The sequence below is a fragment of the Poeciliopsis prolifica genome, unplaced genomic scaffold (genome assembly GCF_027474105.1).
Source record: "Poeciliopsis prolifica strain line A6 unplaced genomic scaffold, Auburn_PproV2 SCAFFOLD079, whole genome shotgun sequence".
In the NCBI taxonomy this organism is placed as follows: domain Eukaryota; kingdom Metazoa; phylum Chordata; class Actinopteri; order Cyprinodontiformes; family Poeciliidae; genus Poeciliopsis; species Poeciliopsis prolifica.
Genome location: NW_026562454.1, coordinates 984,176 through 1,011,766, shown reverse-complemented (window position 1 = coordinate 1,011,766; position 27,591 = coordinate 984,176). Strand labels below are relative to the sequence as shown.

The 27,591-nt window shown below is 51.0% G+C and overlaps 1 protein-coding gene and 1 long non-coding RNA gene across 2 annotated transcripts; one reads left to right on the top strand and one right to left on the bottom strand.

Moving 5' to 3' along the window:
• Positions 1 to 122: 122 nt before the first annotated feature.
• On the bottom strand, positions 123 to 27,591 carry LOC129352684 (discs large homolog 1-like protein). Its single transcript, XM_055021801.1, is given in 27 exon segments — positions 123 to 240; positions 1,213 to 1,304; positions 1,392 to 1,501; positions 1,570 to 1,742; positions 1,834 to 1,935; positions 2,682 to 2,732; positions 3,899 to 3,940; positions 6,843 to 6,942; positions 8,926 to 8,992; positions 9,154 to 9,330; positions 9,401 to 9,515; positions 9,589 to 9,691; positions 9,765 to 9,921; positions 10,308 to 10,437; positions 11,304 to 11,448; positions 11,566 to 11,629; positions 11,631 to 11,682; positions 11,685 to 11,776; positions 11,778 to 11,867; positions 12,450 to 12,521; positions 12,523 to 12,572; positions 12,663 to 12,713; positions 13,146 to 13,199; positions 20,206 to 20,355; positions 22,360 to 22,490; positions 22,493 to 22,523; positions 27,326 to 27,591. Coding segments are annotated over 27 exon segments (2,622 nt in total). The 5' UTR covers positions 27,440 to 27,591; the 3' UTR covers positions 123 to 133.
• Positions 9,675 to 11,226, top strand: LOC129352685 (uncharacterized). The gene is made up of 3 exons (XR_008604913.1): positions 9,675 to 10,034; positions 10,166 to 10,464; positions 11,112 to 11,226. It is a non-coding gene; the product is annotated as an uncharacterized LOC129352685 (long non-coding RNA).

Here is a 27,591-nt window from a genome sequence, read left to right as displayed (position 1 = left end):
ACAACATGGAGCCGTCTGCTGATCGCTGAGGGATGACGGATGGATGGATGATGGATGGATGGAGGGTGAGGCTGCCGTCTGCAGCTGGACTCTTCTTCCAGAATACCCAAGTGATGAGAGGAGCGGCGGCGCCTCATAGCTTCTCCTTGGACAGAACCCAGATGAACGGACCCGACTGATCCTCGATGATCTGCTTCACCTGATCGTAGATCTCCTCCAGCGTGTCGCCCTGGACAACGGCTGCAGGAGGACAGAGGAGGCGGGTCAGCGGTCCAAAACACAGCAGAACCAATCAGAACCAATCAGAACCTTAAAGGGGATAAATCATGTAAAATCAACTTCCAGGCATTTTGAAGAAATCCTTCAATCTCCATGGCAACCACCTGCCCAAAACACCTGGGGGACCAAGCCCCGCCTTCAAGACGCAGCTCCTTCAGACTAGCCAGCAGCAATTAGCAGAGCTCATTACAGGAGCTGCTGCTCAGAGCATCACTGGTAAAAAAATTAAAGGGTTAATAGAGGAGCCATGTTGGGACTTCCTGGAGGCGGAGCTTCAGGAAGAACCAGAGTTTTTAAAGAGACAAGACCCAATTTCAAGGTGTTAAAATTACAAAATCAATTTCTATTGAGTCATTTTTGATTTAGAGCATTTTTATAGCAGCTGAAGGAAAAAGTTTCTTGATTATGTTGTAAAAAAACACGACACTGGCCCTTTAAACACAATCCTCCAATTAAAGCCTGGGAATCGTTTCCTCCATCTGCAGAAACTAAACGTTCTGGTTTCATCTGGATTTATAATGTTCTGAAGAACTGGACTGCAGGTACGGGTCAGAACCACCAAACACAGGTTAAGCAGACCTGGTTTCAACCCAGGTGGTTCTGAACCCAGGTGGTTCTGAACCCATTGGCTCTGAACCGGGTGGTTCTGAACCCGGTGGCTCTGAACCAGGTGGTTCTGAACCCAGGTGGTTCTGAACCCAGGTGGTTCTGAACCCAGGTGGCTCTGAACCCGGTGGTTCTGAACCCATTGGTTCTGAACCCATTGGCTCTGAACCCATTGGCTCTGAACGGGTGGTTCTGAACCCGGTGGCTCTGAACCGGGTGGTTCTGAACCCGGTGGCTCTGAACCAGGTGGTTCTGAACCCAGGTGGTTCTGAAACCAGGTGGTTCTGAACCCGGTGGCTCTGAACCCGGTTCCGACCCGGTTCTGACCTGTGAAGTGCTCGGTGAACTCCTGCTCCAGCTTGGCGGCGCGGTCGAATGTTTTCCTTCCCTGTTCGTCCGTCAAACGTTTGTTCATCTCCCTGCAGGAAGAGCAGAACCGGGTCAGCGCTGGAGAGAACTCCGGATCGGATCGGTGAAACCGGGTCGGACCGGACCGGGCCACTCACATGATGTTCTCCACGGATTTGGGTTTGATGAAGATGGCGATGGGGTGCAGCAGCGCCAGCTGCAGCCTCTTGATGGCGTTGCCGGACACGTCCAGGATGCAGTGCTTCCCCTGAACAGAACCAGAACTCAGGCTCCGCTCCGGGCCGCGGCTCGGCCCGAAGCGGGGCGGTTCCGTACCTTCTCGGCCACCTGGCGGACGGACTGCACGCTGGTTCCGTACAGGTGGTTGTTGTACTGGCCCGCCTCGATGAAGCGGTGCTCCTGGATGTCCTTCTCCATCTGCTCCCGCGACGCCACGAAGTGGTAGTCCCGCCCGTCCACCTCGTAGTCCCGTTTGGGCCGGGTCGTATCTGCAGCGGGACACAGGCACAGCCGTTACCCGGGTCCGATCCGGTCCGCTCCGGTCGGGTCAGAGGAGCGGCGCCGGCCGGACGGACGTACGCGGGACGCAGGAGCCGAATTTATCCGGGAATTCGGAGATCAGGTCGTCGTTGATCCGGTCCTTCATCGGGCCCAGGATGATGACGGGTCGGGTGTAGTTCACTGCCAGAACAGAAAAACCCGTTTCTGAGCAAAACATTGTGATTTTGAACATTTTATGCTTTTTATTAAAAGACTAAACAGTAAAATATATGCTCAGATTTTAATCTAATTGTTTTATTTCTATTTTTTACTGACTTGTCCAGCAGGTGGCAGCATCACCGTCTGTTCGACTCTAATCTACATTTATTTTGATTTAAATACAATTAAGAACATTTTAAACTTGACATATAATTAATCCTGAAACTTGAAATAGGACATTTTCCAAAGATATTTGTAATCCTCATTTTCTTAATTTGATTAAAATATTTTAACTTTTTTATATATTTACCATGTAAACCAATGCATTATTTATTTATACTAAAATATAGTCATCCAACCTGTAAGTAAAAAATAAATCTATTTAGATTTCATTAATTTAAACATCACTGAAATATATTTTCATTTTTCTGTTATGTAGTTTATCAAGTTCTACATACATATATTAGTAAAAAATGCTTTAATATTTAGTATCCAGTAATAATATCAAATTGTTTTTCTGGATATTTTAATAATAAAAGTTCTTTGGATTCTGATCAGAAATATTTTATTATCATCCCAGTGAATCTGGATGAGGAGGAACCCAGGAGAACCGCCGAGGTTCTGATCGGTTCTGATCGGTTCCGAGTTAAATCTGTGAATCTTTCAGCTGCTGAAGCTTCAATCTGAATCAGCTGTCAGTCGGGTCGGGCCGGTTCTGGAGAACTCACCTTCCTGCTGAACGACGGGTTCGTACGACAGAACGTACTCATCCTGCCCACCTGAGGACAAACAGAGACGTTAGGAGGAAGAGGAGGAGGAGAAAGAAGAAGAGGAGGAGGAAGAGGAGGAAGAAGGGGAGGAGGAGGAGGAGGAGGAAGAGGAGGAAGAGAAAGAGGAAGAGGAGGAAGAGGAGAAAGAGGAGGAGGAGGAAGAGGAGGAGGAGGAAGAGTGGTGCTGAGGGACGAAGGCTCAGCAGGAGAACAAACAGCCGACCGGCTTTCAGGAAGAAACGTTTAAATCAATAATCAGAAACAAAAAACTTTACAAAGTTTTAAATAATGAGTAGAGTTCAGGTTAAAACGAGGAACTGGAACCGGAACCGGACCCGATTCCATCAGGTTTAATGTTCTGGTTCAGATTCAGGTTCCGTCTGTGGTCTTCAGCTCAAGACACGATCCAGAATCATCACAACGGTACCACCGGGTCGGTTCTGAAGCTGCCTGAAGGTCTGACCCCAGTAGAACCAAACAGAACCAGTTCAGACTGGAACTGGTTGGGTTAATAAACCAGTTTAAATATGAATGTGATGAAATATGAAAACTGTTCAAATAATCCACATCAACATGATAATGTTGATGGGGCGTCTGATTGGCTGAATGCTACCAATCAGCAGGTAGCATTCATTAAGCTAATGGGTTAGCCGTTATAAACCAATCAGCAGGTAGCATTCATTAGTGCTACCTGGATGGATCAATAATCTCAATCTGAGGTGTAGATTAAATATTTAAAGCCCCACAGACAGAAAACTGAAATCATAAACTTTCAATTTAAAGGTCCAGAAACACTCTGGTCCAAAAACCCAGAACTTCAGAAGCAGAACAGAACCAGACTGAAGAAACTTTAATTAAACAGCACAGAGCTGTGATGTCATGCTTTATCTGTCCAATCAGCAGGTAGCATTCGTTAAGCTAATGGGTTAGCCGTTATAAACCAATCAGCAAGTAGCAATCGTTAGGCTAATGGGTTAGCTGTCATAACCAATAAGCAGGTAGCATTCGTTAAGCTAATGGGTTAGCCATTATAAACCAATCAGCAGGTAGCATTCGTTAAGCTAATGGGTTAGCCATTATAAACCAATCAGCAGGTAGCATTCGTTAAGCTAATGGGTTAGCCGTCAGGCTTCAGATCGTTAGTGAACCGTCGGCAGAACGGCGGGAAAACTTACGGTAGCTACTTTCACTATCGCTGGCGTTAGACGTCACATGTTCTGAAATCACAGGAAACAGCCAATCAGACGCCAGCGTTCCCACAATGCTTTGCTCCAAGCCGGCCTCGGCGGCGCAGTTTTATGAGTTCACAGAAATATGACGCACAGATGGTAATAGAATCTGCTGCCTCACGTTTAACAACCAACCAATCAGACGCATTCAAACTGAACCTTTCACAATAAAAGCCTTGACAAAAATTCAGATCATTTTTCTAAAACAAAACATCCGAGCTCTGTTGGACCCGCCCAGCAGCTCAGAGACCCGATGGCCCGGTCCATGAAGCCGGGTCGGACCGCAGGTTCTGGTTCCAGATCAAACCACTGGGGGAACCGGGAAGGTTCGGTTCTGTAACGTCCAGCTGGACAGAACCAGGTCTGAACTCTGATCCAGCTCTCTGATTGGTCCATCACTCAGCGGTCCAACACGCTCTGGTTCTGGTTCCACTCTGCTATCCTTCTGGGTTGGAAAGGTTCGGTCCAACTAACAGCTGGAGCTTCCCAAAGCAGCAGAACAGATCTGAACCCAGATGTAACTTCCGGGTCAGATTCTGATGGAACCAAGAAGTTTCTGCTCCATCTGGGAAGCGTCAGAACATTTCCGTGGTTCTGGTTGGTTCTGGTCCCAGACTATTATTCCCTCTGGTTCTGGATGCTGTGCAGCTGGATGGATTTCTGCTCTGACTTTACTGCAGTTATGACGCTCTAACAAGATGCTCTTCTTACACCTGGAGCAGCTGATTAGCGTCTCAAAAGCTCAAATCATCAAATGAACTTTGACCCTAAAGCCCAGAGGAATGAAAAGCTTCATGGAGCTTCAAGGAGGAAGTTCAGAGCATCACTAAGACCTTTACATTTATTCAGTGGCTGATCTTATCTCCACCTCCAGCATCTCTCTGACCAAACAGAGAGAGGAGCAAAAGCAAAGGAGCTGGATTAGCAGAGCTGCTAACAGCTGGTGGAGTCATCCAGCCCGTCACTGTGGAACATCATCTCTGCTGGCTGGATAAAGAGCTGTTAGCACGTTAGCATGAGGCTGCCATGCAGTCTTCAGTCAGAGGCATCTTCAGATTCGCTGTGAGACTGACTGCTACAGGAGCTCCTTCCAGCCCACAGCATCACCGACCACAACGACTCTGAGGATTCTCAAACTTTCTGACTTTCATGTTCTCTCATAAATAAAGTATTTTTGAATTTGAGTTATTGAATTTTGAAAAGGTCCAGGATGTTGGACAAAACGAAGCGCTGATGAGAAACAAACGGATCCGTGAAGCTCTGAGGATGAGGAGAGGAAGGTCTCAGCCGGCGTCTCCACCAGGACAGAAACTAAAAAACATTCCTTTCAGAATCAATTTTGAACTGCAACTGAAAAAAACCCTGAAAAACTTACCAAAAACATCTATAAAATATTAACACTTTCCACTTTTTATTTATTAATAGTTGATTATTTACGTTTTTTCTTGTTTTGGGGTCTCAGCTGGAATTCAGAAAGAAAAAACTAAATTCACAGATTTAATCCAGATTAATAAAGAAATTATGGATCCATTTCTACTAGTTTTTTTTTTAGCTGAAAGGACGCCAAACTGCGGGACGACCTGCAGAGGGACGACCTGCAGAGGGACGTCCTGCAGAGGGACGACCCTCTGCAGGACGCCAAACTGCGGAACGACCTGCAGAGGGACGACCTGCCGAGGGACGACCTGCAGAGGGACGACCTGCAGAGGGACATCCCTCTGCAGGACGCCAAACTGCGGGACGACCTGCAGAGGGACGACCTGCAGAGGGACGACCTGCAGAGGGACGACCTGCAGAGGGACATCCCTCTGCAGGACGCCAAAACTGCGGGACGACCTGCAGAGGGACGACCTGCAGAGGGACGACCTGCAGAGGGACGACCTGCAGAGGGACATCTGCAGGACGCCAAAACTGCGGGACGACCTGCAGAGGGACGACCTGCAGAGGGACATCCCTCTGCAGGACGCCAAACTGCGGGACGACCTGCAGAGGGACGACCTGCAGAGGGACGACCTGCAGAGGGACGACCTGCAGAGGGACGACCTGCAGAGGGACATCCCTCTGCAGGACGCCAAACTGCGGGACGACCTGCAGAGGGTCGTCCTGCAGAGGGACGACCCGCAGAGGGACGTCCCTCTGCAGGACGCCAAACTGCGGGACGACCTGCAGAGGGACGTCCGGCAGAGGGACGACCCGCAGAGGGACGTCCCTCTGCAGGACGCCAAACTGCGGGACGACCTGCAGAGGGACGTCCGGCAGAGGGACGTCCTGCAGAGGGACGACCTGCAGAGGGACGACCTGCAGAGGGACGACCTGCAGAGGGACGTCCCTCTGCAGGACGCCAAACTGCGGGACGACCTGCAGAGGGACGACCTGCAGAGGGACGTCCTGCAGAGGGACGTCCTGCAGAGGGACGTCCTGCAGAGGGACGACCTGCAGAGGGACGACCCGCAGAGGGACGACCTGCAGAGGGACGTCCCTCTGCAGTCGTCCTGCAGTGGGACGGCGGCCTGGACAGGCGTCGTCCCGGTGGAGACGCTCGCCCCGCCGCCTGCAGCGTTTCTACTCACTGTGGCTCTTGCTGGTCGGGTCGTCGTTGTTGTCCTGCGGTCGGCAGAAACAGAAACAACCAGAGAAACACAGAGTTACTGAGATCCGGCGGCAGACGAGAGAGCAGAGGGAGCGCAGCGGTCGGCAGGGCGGCCATGTTGGCTCCCCGCAGGAGCAGGAAGGAGGGACTTCCTGTCTGGGGTTCTGGATCGGTTTTAGCCGTCGGCCCAATCTGAGAGGTTGTCGGGAGCTTAGGGCTGTTGCCGTGACGACCGCTGCGCGTGCCGCCGCCAGCTGATCTCTCTTCCTGCCGCGGAGCAACGGGCCGGCGGGGACTTACGGTCGGCGTCGCTGGTCTCCTGCTCGCTCGGCTCTTTGCTCTTGTAGAAAGGAAACTTTCGGGTAAAGAGGTTCTTTTTACGCTTGTCATTGACGGACTGCTGAGGAAGAGGAAGGGCGTGAAAACAACACGGGAGAGGAAGAGGGCTGGACACGCTGACGACAGCGCAGAGGTCAAAGGTCAGGCCCAGGGCCACATCCAGGTCCCGGAGCCAGAGGTTCTGGTCCGGAGCCAGAGGTTCTGGTCCCGGCCCAGTAACTGGTTCTGTTAGAGCTTCTGAGGCTGGGATTTCCTCAGAGTCAGTGAAGGCAGCACAGCGGTGAGGAAGAGGAGGGAGGGAGCATGCCGAAGACGAACAGGAAGTTAGAGGCGGCAGGCAGGAAGCTGTGGACCCGTCCTGGCCCGGCCCGGTTCTGGGGCCACAGCTTGGTTTGCACAAACGGCTCCCCTCCTCCGCCTGTTGCTGTCAGTCAGCATTTAGTCCCAGACCAGTTAATTCACATCCAATCTGGATTTTAATCCATGAAATGAATTGATGTGGATTAAACTGGAGGTTAATCTGAAACATGATCTGGTCGACCAATCACATCCCAGCTACAATGACACTAAGGAGCAACATAATCAATCATAAAATACAACTTAAATATATTTTAATTAGAAATCAGATAATGAAAATATTTTCTAGAAATATTTAGTTATAAATTAAATCATGTTTTGGCCACCAGAGGGCAACACTGTAATCTAATTATTCTTAATTTAGGATAATTTAGTAAAAATCTGCTTATTTCTGCTTATTTCTGATGATCATTTATTATTTTGTTTACAGTTTAGTTTTTTATTCTCCTTTTAGTCTCCAGACGTTCTGGAGTGACCGATGGGATCAGAGAGAGGAAGAGGAGGGAGGGACGAAGCAGGCAGGCAGTCAGACATCAATGTCAAGCGTTTCTCTGTGAGGGGGTCAGAGGTCATGCAGGCTCTGTGGGCGACGCGCGTGTTAAAGTAGCACATGTTCTAAAGGGGGAGCTGCTGCTGAGTCTCAGGTAGGCATGCTGCTAAAGGCTAAGACGCTGCTAAAGGCTAAGACGCTGCTAAAGGCTAATGGGCCAGACGGTGCTAACAACTAACGGCCTAACGGTTGCTAAGCTCTTGTCCCTTACTACGGATCAGAGGCCGGGTCAAAGGTTAACAAGCTTGAGATGACTAACAGACTAAGGACAGCTAACTGTTAGCGCTCCATAAGCTGTTAACAACTGGAGAATGAAAAGGTTATCTAGTCTGATGTAACTAACTGCTACATTAATGAACAGGAAGCTGGTAACGGCTACTAGGCTAGCAGTGGCTAACAATCTGTTAACAGTTAACGGGCTAGCGGTGGCTAACTATCTGTTAACGGGCTAGCGGTGGCTAACAATCTGTTAACAGTTAATGGGCTAGCGGTGGCTAACTATCTGTTAACGGGCTAGCGGTGGCTAACAATCTGTTAACAGTTAATGGGCTAGCGGTGGCTAACAATCTGTTAACAGTTAATGGGCTAGCGGTGGCTAACAATCTGTTAATGGTTAACGGGCTAGCGGTGGCTAACAATCTGTTAACGGGCTAGCGGTGGCTAACAATCTGTTAACGGGCTAGCGGTGGCTAACAATCTGTTAACGGGCTAGCGGTGGCTAACAATCTGTTAACGGGCTAGCGGTGGCTAACAATTTTTTAACAGTTAATGGGCTAGCGGTGGCTAACAATCTGTTAAGGGTTAACAGGCTAGCATTGGCTAACAATTTTTTAACAGTTAATGGGCTAGCAGTAGGTAACAATCTGTTAAGGGTTAACGGGCTAGCGGTGGCTAACAATCTGTTAACGCGCTAGCGGTGGCTAACAGCCAGAGGCTGCAGACTTTAGTCATTAGTAGGTAGAGAGATCAGGTGGCAGCAGCTCAAACACTTTAAATCCACATTTCTGGAGGCAGAGAGTCAAAGGTCATGCAGCAGGTAAAATGCTTCATGTTTCAAACATTTGATCATTTCTACTCTAAAGCCAGAAACATGGTTCATCACACCAGGATCCTCTGGTTTCTTTCAGGAGGACTCACCCCTCGGTCTCTTGACTTGGCGTTGAACTTCACCGTCTTTAACCGCGCTCGCTCCTTCTTCTCCACTCTGCAAAAACCACAGAAGAAGAAGCTGAGTTGAGCAGGAAGCAAAACCGGCGGACCAAACCAAGCAGAGGATCATTCTGGTCCCATCTGGTCCCACTGGGTCTCCTGTTCACCTCTAACCCCTCTGACCCCAGCAGCAGCCGGGCCCTCCGTGGGACTGACCTCCTCTTGCTGGGGATCACTCCCACCTCCTCCTGCTCCCCCTGAGGCGTCAGGTGCCGGGCCTGCCACCACTCGTCGTCCGAGGCGTTCACCACATGCAGGATGTCTCCGAACTTGAAGTTGAGGCCCTGGCTGGGCAGACCCGAGTCCCGCGTCTTGTCGTACTCAAACAGAGCTCTGAGACGCCAGACAAACAGAGTGAATGAAGCAGGCTGGCCTCCGCTGACCTCCAGGTGAACCACCTCACCTGACGTAGAGAGACCTCTTCTGACTGGTCCGCAGCGACCCGGAGCCCGAGCTGATGCTGCTGTTCATCATCTGCTCCCGCAGGTCGTGGATCTTGGCCTCGAAGCGGCTGTACTCTGAGCAGAGGACACGGCGGGTCAGTGACGCCCAGGTGAGTCCAGGAGGCCGTCCTCCCGCAGGTAGCCTCACCTTCTGGCCTGTAGTGGGCGACGATGGTCACCGTCTGGCCGGCGTTCTTCAGGGCGGCGGCGGCCTGCTCGTGCGTGGCGTTCCGGAGGTCAACGCCGTTCACCTGGAGGCGGGAACATCACCTGTTGCTCTGAACCAATCACAGCGCGGGACGATTTAATGGGCGGAGCTCCTACCGACACCAGGCGGTCTCCTTTCCTCAGCTCCCCGCTCAGGTCTGCCGGACCGCCGGCCAGGATGAAGGAGATGAAGATGCCCTCGCCGTCTTCGCCGCCCACGATGTTGAAGCCCAGACCCGTCGCCCCGCGGTGCAGAACCACCTTCCGCGGCTCCCTGCGGTCACACAGCCGCTCGTCATGTGACCTCGGGTCATGTGACCTCGGGTCAAGCAGCCAATCCAGGAGCTCCAGCCGGTTGTCTGTGGTTGTGCTGAAATGATCCCCGCTGTGGGTACTGATGTATAATGAGCTGTGAACTTTGACCCCGATGGTTACTGGGGCTCAGCAGAACCACAGCAGTTTGTTGGAGCTCCTGGGCTGACAGTTGAATTATTTGTCATTTTTCTCATTCTGTACAGGTTCTAACTGAAACCTGAAGCGTTTTGTTCGTCCCAGCCGGATCTGGTTACTGAACTACATGTTAACCTCGCTGGTTCTGATCCAGAGGAAGTCTGGCTGCTGGAAGCAACAAACGTCAGGAAACCTAAACGATGTCCTCACCGTGTGACGTCATCTTCTCCCAGAATGCCCTTCGGCGTGGGCGAGTATCGCCCCGACGACGCCGGCGGGGGCAGGCTCTGGCCCAGGAAGTTGGGGGGGCTGATATGGTTCTCCACGTGCTGCGTGTAGGCTGGAACAGAACCGCAGAGACGAGCAGGTGAGTACAGGACCCCAGCTGGCCCCTCCCCCACCTGTTGGCTCCGGTTACCACCGGACGGAGACCGGAGCGTTGGGGGAGCCAATCAGCTCGCTTTGCTTGAAATAAACTCAAATGACCGAAAGTTTCCCAAATTCCCAAAGATTTTTCAGATTAAATATTTCCAGCATCACCAGGAATTAAAAACTCCAAACAGAAATAAAATCCCAATAAATCCAACATGTCTCCACTTTAAGAACTCGCTAGAAACTCAACTTAAAGTGAGTTTAGGTGGGCATTTAGTTCTCATATAACTGTCAAAGCCCCAAATTTTAGAAACAAATACATCAAAGGGGCGGAGCCAAGATAGCCGGATGGGCGTGGCCAAGTCCAATAGGCTGAGTGGAGGGAGGTGGGGCTGAAGAGGAGCACCAAAACCCACTCCGAAACTTTTCAGACGCTCCAGAAGTTATCCTTTACAGCAACAGATTCAGCAAAATTCACTTTTGTTTTTTAAACTAATGACAAATCTGGCAACTTTTTTCTGTTACTAGAAACATTTATGTCGCTCTGCAGACACTGTTTCCAGAGATTCCTGACAAAAAGAGAAATGACTGAACTAAAGGTGCATTTGACATTTTGTGGCTTACTATCCTATCGTTCCACAGCGTCTGATCCACTCGATTGACCAGGGATGAGGCTTGTTAGCTGCAGTAGATCCCTCCTGATCTACTGCAGGAAATGAATCGTTTGAGGAACTGATTCATTTCCTGCTGAATGAATCTGTGACGGCAGCCTGCGTTCACCCACCAGGTGAGACCAGGGGAGGTTCTGGCGGCTGCAGCAGCAGCTGGACTCACAGTTGGTGAGGTCCGGCGGGGCGAAGCTGTCGTTGATGAAGACACTGTTGGGTTTTGCCACTTTCAAGTAGACAACATCAGGAGTGTTTTTCAAGGCAGTGACGGCGTGTTCATGGGTCACCTCCTCCAGACAGAGGCTGTTCACCTGGAAGAACAGAGAGGAACGTCAGAGGGCGGCCATGTTGGCCACCAGAGCGCCCGGCGGCCATGACGGCCCCCAGAGCGCACGGCGGCCATGTTGGCTCTGCGTTCAGGGACTCACGGCCAGCAGCTTGTCTCCGATCTGCAGCCTGCCGTCCTTCTGCGCGGCGCCGCCTTCGATGATTGGTGACGTAGATGCTGTTGTCTCCGGGGATGTGCTGGTTCCCGACGCCGCCGCGATGCTGAAGCCCAAACCTTTGGGTCCTTTCACCAGCTTGAGCTCCATCACCTTCTCTGACAGCGGTTTCCTCCGCCGGATGTAGAGGCGCACCAGACCCCGCCTCCTTCAGCGCCTCCACGGCCCGGCTGTGGGTCACGTCCCGGACGTCCACCTCGTTCACCCGCAGGATGACGTCGTTCACCCTGAGACACACAGAGACATCAACAGGTAGCTCATCATCATCATCATCATCATCATCATCATCATCATCATCATCAGGGCCGGCCTTCCCTGACGTTGAACCAGAACCAAACAGTTTATGATCATCAATTATTGTCGTCTCATAAAATCCTGACCCATTTTATTCCCACCTTTAAAATATTTCATTAAATTTCTTCATTATTTTTTAAAATGAATTAAAGTCCTGGGAGAAACTTTATGGCTTCACCAGAATTCAATAAACTTTTCTTCAGTTTGATTTGGATCATGTTAACTGGAGTCAATATTTAATAAACACACATCAGAGATGAGCGTTTATCAGCAGAAGTTAAATATAAGCTAACGGCTACATGCTAACACTTTATGCTAACACTTTATGCTAACACTTTATGCTACCTTGGCTTTAGCTGCAGTTAGCCTAGCCGCCAACATGGCGCAGCGATGCTGATTGTCTGTTTTCTGAAACTTTTCATCACAAGATGTGGGCAGACCTGGGCGTTGCCATGGTTACAACCATCTTTTTGAGCGTCTCGGTTAAACCGCGTCCTCACGACGCGCGCTGCTACCTGAGCCGTCCGTCCTGAGCGGCTGCTCCTCCAGGGATGACTTTGGTGATGAAGATGCTGGGGTCTTCGCCAATGGGGGTTATCGGTCCCTCCGGCGATGCTGAAGCCCAGCCCAGAGTTTCCCTGCATCAAAGCCACAAAACGTGCTCAGCTTCCATGTTTTGATGGTGATCACTGTTTGAGTCGGATCCAGAGTTCCTGAGGTGTCCTTACCCTCTCCAGCGTGATTTCCTCGTACTCGTATTCAGCCTCCGTCCCGTTCACCTGCAGACACAAACAGCAGGAAGGTGATGGGGAGAATCAGATTCACACGTTCACATCGACCTGGAGCTCAACATGTCCGAACATTTCTGATCTGATTTGATCTTATTTACATAATCTGACTGTAAAACGCTACAAGTCTGAATCTGTAGCTAGTTTACAGCAGCATGAGATCAACTGAGTCACTGTGGATATTAGCATTAGCATGCTAAATCTAGCAGTAGCATCTAGCTGGACACAAACTTAAAGGACAGAACGAGTAAATTATTCAAATCTGCGTCTCAATTTTAGATTGAAACTTTGAGGATTGACATGATTTGGTTCACTGCTGCAAACTCAGTTGGTGATATTAGCATCAGGGAGCTAACACTAGCGTTAGCAGGCTAATATTAACCAAGGCTGCATTCCGGTTGGTTTGAGCTGACGGAGACTCACGTATGGCGGCGTGTCCAGGCTGTCGGTGTTGACCACCACGGGCGGCGGATTGGCCTGAGGAGAGAACCAACATCAGCACCACCAGAAACTCCACCCCGCCAACGCCAGGCAGACGCTCGCCACGCCTCTTCACGCTGCAGACGCTGCACTTGTGAAGCATGAAGGCTGGAATTAAAGGAACGGGACGCTGCGACGCGGACCGGTGGCCCGCTTCAAACCTCTCCTGATTGGCTGAAACCAGACAGGTTTCTGCAGCAGAAACCGAGCTAAACTCATCAAAACGAGGTGCATGGATGGATGGATGGATGGATGATGGATGATGATGGTTGGATGGATGGATGGATGATGGATGGATGGATGGGTGGGTGGATGGATGGGTGGATGGATGGATGGATGGATGGATGGATGGATGGGTGGATGGATGGGTGGATGGATGGATGGATGGATGGATGGATGGATGGATGGGTGGATGGATGGGTGGATGGATGGATGGATGGATGGATGGATGGATGGATGGATGCATGGATGGATGGATGGATGGATGGATGGGTGATGGATGGATGGGTGGGTGGATGGATGGATGGATGGATGGATGGGTGGGTGGATGGATGGATGGTGGATGGGTGGATGGATGATGATGGTTGGATGGATGGATGGATGGATGGGTGGGTGGATGGATGGATGGGTGGATGATGGATGGATGGATGGGTGGGTGGATGGATGGATGATGATGGATGGATAATGATGGATGGATGATGATGGATGGATGGATGATGATGGATGATGGATGGGGATGGATGATGATGGATGGATGATGATGGATGGATGGATGATGATGGATGATGGATGGATGGATGGATGGATGGATGATGATGGTTGGATGATGGATGGATGGATGGATGGATGGATGGTGGGTGGATGGATGGATGGATGGGTGGATGATGGATGGATGGATGGGTGGGTGGATGGATGGATGATGATGGATGGATGATGATGGATGGATGAATGATGATGATGGATGATGGATGGATGGATGGATGATGGATGATGGATGGATGGATGGATGATGATGGATGGATGATGATGGATGGATGATGATGGATGATGGATGGATGGATGGATGATGATGATGGATGATGATGATGGATGATGATGGATGGATGGATGATGATGGATGATGGATGGATGGATGGATGGATGGATGATGATGGATGGATGAAGCACAGAGACAGAAACAAAAGCGAGGGAAATAAAAAATTAAACCTGTGACGCTGCGGGATGGTGGAGGTCTCGGCTGGGATTGGAGCGATGGGGATCACAGGGATTATAGAAGAGCAGGGCGGGGGCCTGGGCCTGCTGGTGAGGGTCAAAGGTCAGACAAACACAGATGGAGAGCAGGAGGATGGAGTAGAACTGAACTGAAAACAGCTGGAAGTATCAGAGGAATCAACCAATCAGAGGAGGAGTTCCAGAAACTCGTCTGCTGCTCTGAGGATCACCGCCATGCTGCGTGTGTGTGTTTGTGTGTGTGTGTGTGCAGGAACTGCCTCAGCAAATCTAGATGCTCACAAGGTCAAAGGTCAATGGAACGCCAGAAACCGTAACAACTGGACCAGAACCAGGCAACAGAATCTGAGCCACTTTGGTTCTAGAACCTGATCAGTCGGGTCACAACCAGAGAAACATGAGAGCAGACGAACATCATGAATATTAATATGACGGGTCAGAACCGGCAGATGGTTCTGACCCGTTTAGTCAGAACCATCTGACCCATTTAGAGTCTTATTCTACTTTCTGTTTTAATCTTATTTCTGAAACTAAAAATCATTCAATGATGTGAATCAGAAGCCGAAGGTCCAAATTTACTGCTGTTCAGGTTCAACAAGTGATTCAGCAGAACATGAAGGTCCTCCTTCCTTCCAGCTCTAAACGGACAGAAAACTGAAAAACTAAATCCCAGTTTTCCCTTCAGGATGTTGAACTTCCTGCTGAGCTTCCAGACGTCGGGACGCAGCGAGCCGCGCGGCACCTCCATCATCGTTACGCAACAGTAAAACCTGACGCAGCAGCTGATGGAAAACCAGCCGCCGCTAAATTTAGCCGGAACATCGACGGCATTGATCCGGAGCCCTACTTCTGGAACGCCACGGAGCGACGGCGCTCCCACCGCGGCGCCACGGCCAGGAGAGTGAGCGCTCCTGAAACAGAGAGGATCTCTGTGCTGCAGGGACTGCTGGGAAAGTAAAAACACAAAAACCACAGAAAACTCTAAAAACCAAAGAGTGGATCAGACTGAGCAGGAAAACCATGAATAACTAGTTAGGAAAGCAATCGGTGACTGTAGAAAGGAAAACATCACACTGCAGTCTGACTCGACCGCAGCGCTGATCCAACAGAACCTTGTCAGTCCGGTCCAGAGCTCTGGGGACTGAGGCCCGGTGGATCCGGCTGCGCTACCTTGCTGAAGGCGAACGGCGTCCAGCGGACCTCCCTGCGGCTGTCGGCCATCTTGGCCGTGCTCTTGGCCGGGTTCTTCTTCACGCTGTCGCGCAGGTTCAGGAGCGGCTGCGGGCGCGGCAGGAAGCCGGGACTGTGCAGGAGGTGAAGGTGGACAGCGACGCCTGGAGCGGCGGCCGATTCTGGAGCGGCGGCCGATTCTGGAGCGGCGGCCGATTCTGGAGCGGCGGCCGATTCTGGAGCGGCGGCCGGTTCTGGAGCGGCGGCCGGTTCAGGTTCTGCCTGTGCAGCTCGATGGCGTGCTGCCGCTGCAGCGGGTGCAGGTGGGCGAGGTACTCCTGGAGAGCCGGGTCCAGCGGGCGCCGCTCCGCCCTGCAGGGCAGCGGCTGGCGCATCTGATGCGCCGTCATCCTCCGCGGCCGGTTCCTTCAGAACCGGGTCGGAGCGTCTGATCCGGGCCGTCCAGAACCCGTCTGAGCCGACCTTCCTCGTCTCTCTGCAGCCGGTTAATCAGCAGCGGGTGGGGGAGGGCAGCATGAATAATCGATGCGACCCCTGGGTTCAACAGCAGGATGATGCAGACAGGAAGCTGCAGCCGCTCAGAGCATAGCCCGGTTCTGGTTCTGATCCGCCTGGGTCGGGTTCCAGGATCAGAACCTTTCCAAGAACAAAAGCAAAAAAAACCCCAAAAACAAAACAAACAAACTGCTATCTGGTACCATCAGAACCTTCTGGACTGAAGGAAATCCGTCCTGGCATCAGAACCGGGTCATTGGGTCGAGCTGAACCCGGTTCCAGAATGCCTCATCTAACTTGGTTCTGAAGGTCCACATAAACCGGGTCAAACAGAACCTTTACTGTTCCTGAACGTCTGGTCCGGTGAGGCTGCAGCGCCGCCTGCTGGCAGGTCCGACTCACTGAGCCCAGAACCAGAACACAGCTCCGGTTCTGGTTCCATCTGGTGGACCGGCCGGATCTGGAAACTCCAGATTCTTATGCATCTGAAGAGAAACCGTCCGGTTCTGACCCAGAAGAACTGGCTCCAGAACTGAAAAACACTCCAGAACCTCCTATATGAAGGTGAACCGGGCCTGTGACCAGAACCATGGTCCAGTGTTCAGAACCCAGCTGACTGGTTTCAGACCCGGTTATGAATTCTGCTCAGATGGTCCGATGGCTCGGAACCGACCGGCAGATCTAGTAAGAACCAGAACCAGAAACTGGACACGACCTGGTTCTGAAACACAGAGTCTGACCCAAACTCCAAGTACAGAACCGTGAGCTCTGAGTTCTGAGAATCGGATCTCCAGATGACGGGTCAGAACCGGCTGATGGATCTGAGGAGTGTCGACCCGTTTGGAGCCATCCTGTGAAAGAAAAGCAGTAGAACCTCTCTGCTCTGACCCGGTTCTGACCCAGACACGGCCAGGTGAACAGAACCAGACCAGGAGCCGGCTCTGGTCCTGGATGCAGCCCGACCCGGTTCTGACCCAGCGGGTTCTCATCAGGGACACCACAGGTTGCATGAGGCCGAATCCCATCACAACCCGGATCAGTTCTGGCCCGACCCGAACCCAAAGATCCAGAACGTTCTGCAGCGGACAGAACCGGACCGGATCCTGGCTCAGAACCGGACCGGATCCTGGCTCAGAACCGGACCGGATCCTGGCTCAGAACCGGACCGGATCCTGGCTCAGAACCGGACCGGATCGTGACGCAGCAGGGGGCAGGAACCTACCAGCAGGCGGCGGTGCAGCCGCTTCGTCCTCCTCAGGGTCCCCATGATGCGGCGGCCCACCTTCTTGGCGAACCACGCCGAGTTTAGCATGCTGCCGCGCGGCGTGACGCGGCGCGGCGCGGCGCCTCCTGCTGCGGCGGGCTGCGGGGCGGCAGCGCTGCTGCTGGCGGGACAGCAGTCGATAGGAGGCGGCCTGAGCTCCACCCGGCGCCACCTCCTTCCTCCTTCCTCCTTCCTGACACAAACAGGGAGGCTGAGAAGGCGAGCGGAAGCTGCGGCGGCGGCTTCAGGAGGCGCGGCGGAGCGGCGGAGGCGTCCTCCCGCCGGCGGCGGTCATGGCTCTGCAGCGGCTCCTCCGTCTGTCTGAGGCGCAACAACAAACTGCAGGACTGACGGAGGACGTGCAGCGAGCGGCGCCTGAGATCCCTCTGCAGTCTGACAGCATCACCCTCCTCCTCCTCATCCTCCTTCTGTTCCTCCTCCTCCTCCTCCTATTGCTACTCCTCCTCCTCCTCCTCCTCTCAGAGGAGGGCCAATCAGAACTTTGTCCCACTTCGGTTCTTTTCCGAAAAACAGAAAAAAGGAAACCGGTTTGACGGGAATCTGGGTCCGGAGAATCGCTGAATCATCAGATGAGCTGGGTCAGAACCGGACCGGTTCTGAACTGTTGCAGCTTCTTGCTGCTCACAGAGGAGCTGCTGGTCTCACCACGTTAATGAACTTTGAACCCGCGGATGGTCGGAGGTCAGCTTAGTGACAGGTCGGATCATTCGGTTCGCATCAGAACCGAGCCGGGAACCGAAAGCCGCGCAGAAAAGCGAAGTGGCGCCATCTTGGATTTAACCTTCATTTTACCAGAATAAAACCTCAATCAGTCCTGGCCAAGAACCGAACCAGGCCGGGTCAGAACCACTCTGGGTCAGAACCAGGCCGGGTCATAACCACTCTGGGTCAGAACCAGGCCGGGTCAGAACCACTCTGGGTCAGATCTAGGCCGGGTCAGAACCACTCTGGGTCAGAACTAGGCCGGGTCAGAACCACTCTGGGTCAGAACTAGGCCGGGTCAGAACCACTCTGGGTCAGAACCAGGCCGGGTCAGAACCACTCTGGGTCAGAACCAGGCCGGGTCAGAACCACTCAGGCTGGTTCAGAACCACTCAGGCTGGGTCAGAACCACTCTGGGTCAGAACCAGGTATGGAGAATGGACCATCATCACAGTTTAGAGGTCAGTAGTCCTCTGGAGGGCCACCAGGGGGAGCTATGAGAGCCTCGGGATGTTGGAGAGAAGATGATCTGATTTTGTTTTAATTATAAAATCTGATCTGTTTTTCAATCAATATAAATATGTTTTAAAAAGTCGTTCTAATAACTGAACTGTATTTTTGATGTCATAATCTTGAACAGTGTATTTATAAAATGTCGTTTATATATTTATATATTTCCCTTTTCAAAGTTTCTGTGGAAACAAACTGCTTTGTAAACAGCCGTGTTCCACTTCAAATAAGAGCATGAATATAAACATCTAACTACTTGAAGAATTACAGTAATGGGCTCTTTGCACCTGAGCTTCTGCGTTCGGGAAAAACGGCTCAAATGTTTCCCATCTATTGAAAACGGTACTTTACACCAGGTACCTGCACGCTTTTCCAAGGTAATAATTAATAATGTACATCGATCTGAAGCCCCGACAAGTAAGTCGGAGAAAGGTTTTAAGATGTTCGCCTCATTATACATTCACAGATACAAAGGTGAGTTTTACTTTCTTTAAACTTTGTGGCTAACAATAGCTTTAGCTTGTGCTAGTAGGCAATATTCTCGGACATTTTTCTTGTAAAAATCTGCTATTTAAGTATCTAAACATTTCTCATCCAATCTATCAGACAATGTTTGTGCCTTATTTTCAAGAATATTACCTGTATTTATTGTTAACGACAATAAACGCTGGGGGGAGGAGGGAGATTACGGTTCAGGCTTTTTGCTTCCAGCCTGACGAAGCACAACGAGCCCCAGGCTCATTACGGCGGTGTGTACGGGTACAGGCGGATCAGTGGCTCGGCTGTCCGGCTTAATTCAGGATCGCTTGGAAATCCATAAAAACTTAAAGTACATAGTATTGTTTTATTTGTGTCTTAAGTATGAGTTTGACTTTTATAGCAGTCATAGTAACTGAAAGCGGAAAAAGAGCCGCATTTGGGCATGCAGTTGTCGTCAGCGCGGCAGGTGCAAAGAGCCCATTAGCCTGAATGTTAAACTGCATTCAGCTGAAAGGTTTATCCAGAGAAATGTATTTAAGGAAGCTAAGTGCGGTGGCTAAGGTTAGCTCTGCTATTAGCATATTAGCAGAACAATGATGATGAGAAAAGGTTTGATAGCTAAAGAGTCAGAACACAGGACCTGAGATGATCAGATTAATTATTCCTACATGATTCCAAACGTTTCCAAATGACATCCTGACATTCCAGGTGAGCTTCAACATCATTTCCTGTCCAGTCTGAGGTCAACATCCCATCCAGAACCGCTGGTTCCGGTCCGGGTCAGAGCCATGGTCCAATCAAAGAGCTTTCAGGAAACCCGGATTTTAAATCGACCCAGTGAGGAAACATCAAGGAAAACGATTCTGGACCCGACTGAAAGAACGTTCCAGGAACACACGGTTCTGGTCGGACCCGGTTCTATTTCTAAACCTGTTCTGCTTGGATTTTATGTTAATGGGCAGCAAAGGGGGGTGGGGGGGTATCACCTGTATCAGTGGGGGCAGGGGGAGTTACCTGTATAGGGTTTACCTGTATGGGGGTTACCTGTATAGGGGGAGTTACCTGTATAGGGTTTACCTGTATGGGGGTTACCTGTATAGGGGGAGTTACCTGTATAGGGGGGTAGGGGTTGGACGAGCAGGAGGGGAGGGGGCTGTCCTCTCCGTGGGGGTAGAGGGTGGAGGGCGTGGGGGAGGGGAGCTCCGGGGGGAAGAGTCCTAACGACGAGGAGCCGTCCAGGAGGAACTCCAGAGACGCTACCTGGAGGACAACAGGGGGGGGAGGGGCAACAGCTGAGACTGGACCGGTTCTGGACCTCCTCCAGGAGAACCAGACAGAACCAAACAGATCCTTCTCTGCCAGCTGGGTTTCCTCGTGCACAGACCCAAACCCTGGGTTCTGAACCGGCAGGGTCCACTAAGGAGAACACCCCGGTTCTGGACCGGGTTCTGGACCAGGGGGAGGCAGTCTGGGAATGTTTCAGGAACCTCTGAGCTTCTGGGCCCTGAACACGGCCAGAACTTTAACAGGAGGTCCGATTTGTCCCAGAGAACATGATGATCTCAGCATGGAGGCTTCAGCTACAACCACTGGGGGCGCCAGAGGACAAGCTAGTGATCAGAACCAGAATATGGTTTGGGTCTGTGCACCTGAAGAAAGCGGGTCGCTGTCAGGAGGAACAGGAAGTTCAGAAACAGAAACCACAGAAGAAGAGTGAGACACATGGAGGGACAGAGAGCAGCTGACAGGACCAGACTGGACCAGACCGGACCACTGAGCAATGAGGTTCTGAAACGAGTCACATCATAAGAAGCGCAGCATGCTGACGGTTCTGGTCCGATCCAGAAGGCAGACCGGTACCAGGTTGGTTTTTAATGATGTGACGATACAGATGGGACCGGAGACACTGAGCAGACGAGACATGATCAGAACCCAATACAGCAAACAGAACCATCAGAACCGTCTCAGCTGGGTCTCGTTCTGAGTCCGATCAAACCCAGATGGATCAGAGCTTCAGAACCAGAAACACATCAGGGTCCAACAGGACCAGCCATCACCGCTGCTCCCCGAATAGAAAGTGACCCTGAGTCCTGTCTAAACTCCCTCAGACTGAAACATGAAGCAGCAGAACATTATGTCCAGGTCAGAGGTCAGAGGTCGCGCTGCGGTATTCCAGCTTCCCAGCAGGAAGCAACGACTTGACTCACCAGATCCTCAAGATGAACCATTTTCTGATGCCTGCTCTGGATTTATGGATATATTCTGATCTAGTGACGTTTCATTTCCAGACGACATTAAACCAAAGTCACTCTGGTTACAGATGTCCAAAGTAGGATGACCTGGACTATATCTGGATGAACTGGACTATATCTGGATGAACTGGACTACACCTGGATAAACTGGACTACACCTGGATGAACTGGCCTACACCTGGTTGAACTGGACTACACCTGGACTACACCTGGATGAACTGGACTACACCTGGATGACATGGACTACACCTGGACTACACCTGGATGAACTGGACTACACCTGGATGACATGGACTACACCTGGATGAACTGGACTATATCTGGATGAACTGGACTACCCTGGACCACACCTGGACTACACCTGGATGAACTGGACTATATCTGGATGAACTGGACTACCCTGGACCACACCTGGACTACACCTGGATGAACTGGACTATATCTGGATGAACTGGACTACACCTGGATGAACTGGACTACACCTGGATGACATGGACTACACCTGGACTACACCTGGATGAACTGGCAGCAGAGACAGAAACATCCTCCATCCTCCTCTGATTGGGTGATGGCTAAGCCCTCAGTTGCAGTCAGGAGGTCAGAGGTCACTGGAGGAGCTCCAGCTGATGAAGGTCAGGGGGCAACAGGAACATGAACAGGTAAACACATCCAGCATGAGCAACGGATGGACAGAGAGACAGGAAGAGAAGAAACTCCTGATCTGAACCTGCAGGCCTCATGGTTAAGGATCCGGATCCAAATAGATCATAACTGGCTCTCAAACTAAAGTGGATCAAGTCTGGATTTGGATCCAGATTTGGATCCAAATCTGCATCTCAGAGAGCTGCTGTTATGAGCCCTGTAGACCAGAGAATCGGGATCTGGATCAGATCGGGATCCGGATCAGATCGGGATCCGGATCAGATCGGGATCCGGATCAGATCGGGATCCGGATCAGATCGGGATCCGGATCAGCTTTAGCACAGATTAAGTATTAGGCTCCGCCCCCTACCTTCATAGGTGAGATGTGGGCGTGCGTGACATATCCGTGGACGTTCTCGATCTGATTGAGGTTCTTCTCGGCGACCTGGACCAGCTCTGGCCCGGCCCCCTCCTCCGTGAGGGGTGGGGGGCTCTGGTCCTGGGGGACGAGTCCTCATCGTGGTGCCGGTACTTCTGGGGAGGACAGGAAGGAAAGCGGGTCAGTGAGCCCCAAGTTCTGACTGTCAGGCTTCAGCAGAACCTGCAGCAACCAGAACTGGCCGCAATCAAGATGAACTGAACCCGAACCGCTCGGTTCTGACAACCAAAAGATGGGATGAATGGAACTGATCCGTTTAAAGTCAGGGGAATATCTATGCTAACTGGTTGGTTCTGACAGAACCAAACAGAACTGGCAACACGGTGACGGGATGAACCAGCATCCAGGAGACTGGTTAAACTGGACCAGTTCACCTCTGACCCAAACGGTTCCAATTCGACTGAACACTATTGATTTAAGATAGATATCTTTATAGATCAATAATCCTCAGAGGAAGATGAAGCAGCTGGAGCATGAAGAAACAGAAACATTCAGTATTAAATGAGATTTAAGAGAAAAATTATTGGTAACACTTTATTGGATAGGTTGTGAATAAACCTGTCATGAAGCACCATAAACATGTCAAAACACCATCATAACATCGTCATAAACATGTCATAACACCGTCATCAACACGTCATGACACCATCATCAACATGTCATGACACCATCATCAACATGTCATGACACCATCATCAACATGTCATAACACCGTCATCAACATGTCATAACACCATCATCAACATGTCATAACACCATCATCAACATGTCATAACACCATCATCAACACGTCATAACACCATCATCATGTCATGACACCATCATCAACATGTCATGACACCATCAACATGTCATGACACCATCATCAACATGTCATGACACCATCATCAACATGTCATAACACCGTCATCAACATGTCATGACACCATCAACATGTCATGACACCATCATCAACATGTCATGACACCATCATCAACATGTCATGACACCGTCATCAACATGTCATAACACCGTCATCAACATGTCATAACACCGTCATCAACATGTCATAACACCGTCATCAACATGTCATAACACCGTCATCAACATGTCAAAACACATCATAACATCGTCATAAACATGTCATAACACCGTCATCAACATGTCATGACACGGTCATGAAGATGAGTTATGTCTTCATAAATATTTTTGACTGTTGTCAAAGTGTCATTTGGTAAATCATGACACTTTTAATACAAAGTTGACTTTATTCAAAATGTCTGACATCTTGACATTAACCAAGAAATCATGATCTGACATAAATTTGTAATAAAAGTATTACAGATTAAACTTTAAAAATTATGTAAATTTATCTGTAATATTACATTGCTCTGCCATTTTGTTTAGTCTTAAATTTCTTAATTTAATTGATCCTAAAGTTTCACAGCAAGATGTTAACCAGTAACTTATGAACTTGAATTTGAAACATTATTTGAGGCTGTTTTTGGTGCAGTACACCATTTCCACCAGTGAGAGGCAGCAGTGCACGAACAGGCGTGCAGTGTGCTGGTGAAGAAGAACTCAAGTTATAACGGCCAGACCTTCTGTTTAAAGAGAAGCAGAAGTTTGAGACCTAATACATATGAGGTATGTGTCTTATTAACTTTACATTTTCTTTGAGAGAATAACATTAACTATGTTCCTTCTTTTTAATGTTAATTATAAGCAATTCAAGCCAATGCTACCTGCTGCCCACTATGAGAAAGTCCAGAAGAGATTCACCCAGTTTGAATTCATGAAAAAGCCTTTTCCCCAAGATCAACACTGACCACCACCATCTCAACAACAGCTACAATTTCTGAGCCTTTCCAGCACTTTACAGACCTGCTTCCTGGACATGGAGACAAGAAGATGATTCTCTCTGCTAAATTAACTGAATAGATCATTTATTTAAATGATCCAGACATCATTTAAATAAATGAGGTGAACAGGTCAGGTGAACCTGTTCACTGACAGTCAGCAGGTCAGTGAACGCCTCACAGAAAACCCGACAGTCAGCAGGTCAGTGAAAGCAGCGCAGGGAGAACTGGGTTCTTGGTGGAACCAAGCAAACTAATGGAGTAGTGGGAGATCCAGGCTCTGACACACACCTCCTCCTCTTCCTCCTCTTCCTCCTCTTCCTCGCTGCTATAAATAGGAGCAGCAGAGAAACGAGGAAGAGGAGGAGGAAGACGAAGCTGACCGGAACAGAACCAGCAGAACCCTCTGGTATCTGGGTTCAGTTCTGTTGCTCTGAGCCGGAGCAGAACCTCCATGTTGGTACCAACCATTACCAGCAGAACTCCACATCCCAGGCAAGGTTCTGGACTTTGACTAAACCACTGAAGAACTGCAACTCTGGTTCTTTTCTTTTCCAGTCAGTCTGTTCTGGTTCTGCTGATGACCCGGTGTGGACCCAACTTCCCGGCCCACAGCATGAACCCTCCACCACTGTGACGGACAGCCGGGGAGCTTCATCTGAACTGGGTTCTGGTTCTGGTCCCATCGGTCCCAGAGCTCTGGAGCTTCATCCAGTCTGGCGGCCATCTTGTTTCTAGAGAACAGGTTTTTGTCCTTCAACCCTTGAAAGCAGCCATGCAGACTCAGAGTCCTGACCTTTGACCCTGGCAGTCAGAGATGGAGCTCAGTCTCTGCAGCAACGATCCGTGAAGCGCCCGCCCCAGTCGATCCGGCTGATCAATCGGGCTAATTAAGAGGAGTGGAGCCTTTACTACCAATCTGCAGTCAGAACCAAGCTGAGAGCCATCGGGTCGGTTCTGCTGCTGAACAGAACCATGTCCAACCAGAGAACCTCCACACAGGATTCAACATTTTATTCCTTGCTGACCTCTGAACTCTTGAAGTATTAAAGGTCACCTATTTCCTTGCTCCAACAGGTTAGCATAGATCTATGGGCTACAGAATGTGTTCAGTTCATCAGATTTTATTCTGCCTGTTGATCTTTCAGGAAGACGTCTTAGAGTCGCTGTCTCTTTAAATCCAAATGAGCTGCTGCTGCTGGCCACGCCTCCCATCTCATCGCAAACAGATGTGCAACGATGCAACTGTGTATCCTTGAAAAGCAGAACTGGAGCCTCCTGCACAATCAACCAGAATGCAGCAAGTGGTTTCTGGATGGTAAGTCAGTAACAGAACTCCTGTCTTTTCCAGCAGCCATTGCGCAGCTCTGCTGTTGCTGGTGACGGCCTGGGCTTCGCTGAACCGACTGATGTTGTTCAGAACTTTTGTTTCTTGTCTCAATCTGGAACAGAAACTGAAACCAGGAAACAGAGGGCTGCAGATCAGCTGGTGTGATTTGTTTAGATGATGACATGATAATTTAATATCACAACGTTTATCACAATACAGATTTATTTCAGTTAATTCATTAATCTGATCAATATGATCACATATCAATTCATATCAAAACCAAAGGACAGAATTTTACTGATTTATTCCTGAGCTCTTACAGGAATGAAATAAAAAGTTCAACATTTCTAACGTGATCGGGCTGTTAATCATTTAATCATCACCTACAGCTGACCTGAGGTCACAGGTCATCCAGTCTCCAACAGAACCAGAACATCATCCTGATTATTTCATGTTTTTGATTTTCTCCCTGCGAGACGGATCGTTCACAAAGCATCATGGGTAATGAAGCTCCTCCAGGACTCTGTTGTTGTTTCCTGTGGAGCACATGGACCTCACACATGCACCGCCACGCCTGCCGCCGTCGGCCAATCACAGTGTGGCCCTGCAGCCCAGCTGGCCTCTGATTGGTCGGCTCACAGAGGGAGAAGCGACAGGCAGCTTCAGTGGCCAATCAGGAGACGGCAGGTTTAAATACGAGGTTTTATTCCCTGAGCTGAGTCTGACAGGTGCAGGACAGGAAGCAGGTCAGGAATCTGTAGGATGTTCCGGGTCGGAGGTTCTGCTGAGGCCCGGATCGCCGTGGCGCCGCGTTCCGTTACATAACAACAACAGAACCGGGTCAGCATCAGAACACGCTGTTCCACATCGCTGTGTTATGAAGGAGGAGCGTCTCCAGAAAACCAGCATCGACCCCGGCTCAGGTCAAAGGTCACTGGCCCGTTTAGGGTCCAGTTCACTGATTTATTCCAGCTGTTCCCAAAACCAACTGACTGGATGGAGGAGGTTCTCCTGCAGATCCGGGCCCTGGTCCAGAACCGCCAGCAGAACCGGTCGGTTCTGGCTCTGGATGTCCTGCAAGACGAGTCTGGATGAGGAACAGAACCCAACCGGACCGGACCGCAGCTGGTTGTCCGGTCCAGATCCAGGAAAAACAGAACCAGAACCTTAGGATCCTGGAAACATCCAGAGAAGTCTGAGGGGTGCCAAGTTCTCCAGAACCGGACCTGCTGGGCCCTCTGGACTGAGACCCGGTTTATAACTGTTACTCATAGACAGAACCAGGACAGAACCAAACCTGACCAAGACCCGGACCCAAACCGCACCCAGAACCAAATGACTGTGACCAAGCAGGACCTGGAACCAAACAGGACTCTGATCCAGAACCGAACGTGGACACAGACCGGACCGGGCCGTGTCCAGACCGGCTGTGTCCGGACCGGACCGGGCCGTGTCCGGACCGGACCGAGCGGTGTCCAGACCGGACCGGCGGTGTCCAGACCGGCCGTGTCCTGACCGGACCGGGCCGTGTCCGGACCGGACCGGGCCGGCCGTGTCCAGACGGCCGTGTCCGGACCGGACCGGGCTGTGTCCGGACCGGACCGGCCGTGTCCAGACCGGACCGGCCGTGTCCGGACCGGACCGGACCGGGCCGTGTCCGGACCGGGCCGTGTCCGGGCCAGGCCGTGTCCAGACCGGCCGTGTCCAGACCGGCCGTGTCCTGACCCACCTTGCAGCCGAACATGAGGGAGATGGTGCTGCTGCTGCAGGCCACCTTGCAGTGGCAGAGCATCGGGGAGAAGCACTCTCCCTGCCGGACCCGGGGGACTCGGCGCCGGGACATCGGGCCGCCAGCCGGCTCCTTCTGGAGCGCCGCCGGCTCCTCGCGCGCCGCCGGCCGCTGCCGTTGCTGCTGCCGCCGGCCGAGCTCCCCCCGCCTCCCCTTCCTCCTGCCTCTCCTCCTCCTCCTCCGCTGCTGCTGCTGCTGCTGCTCCC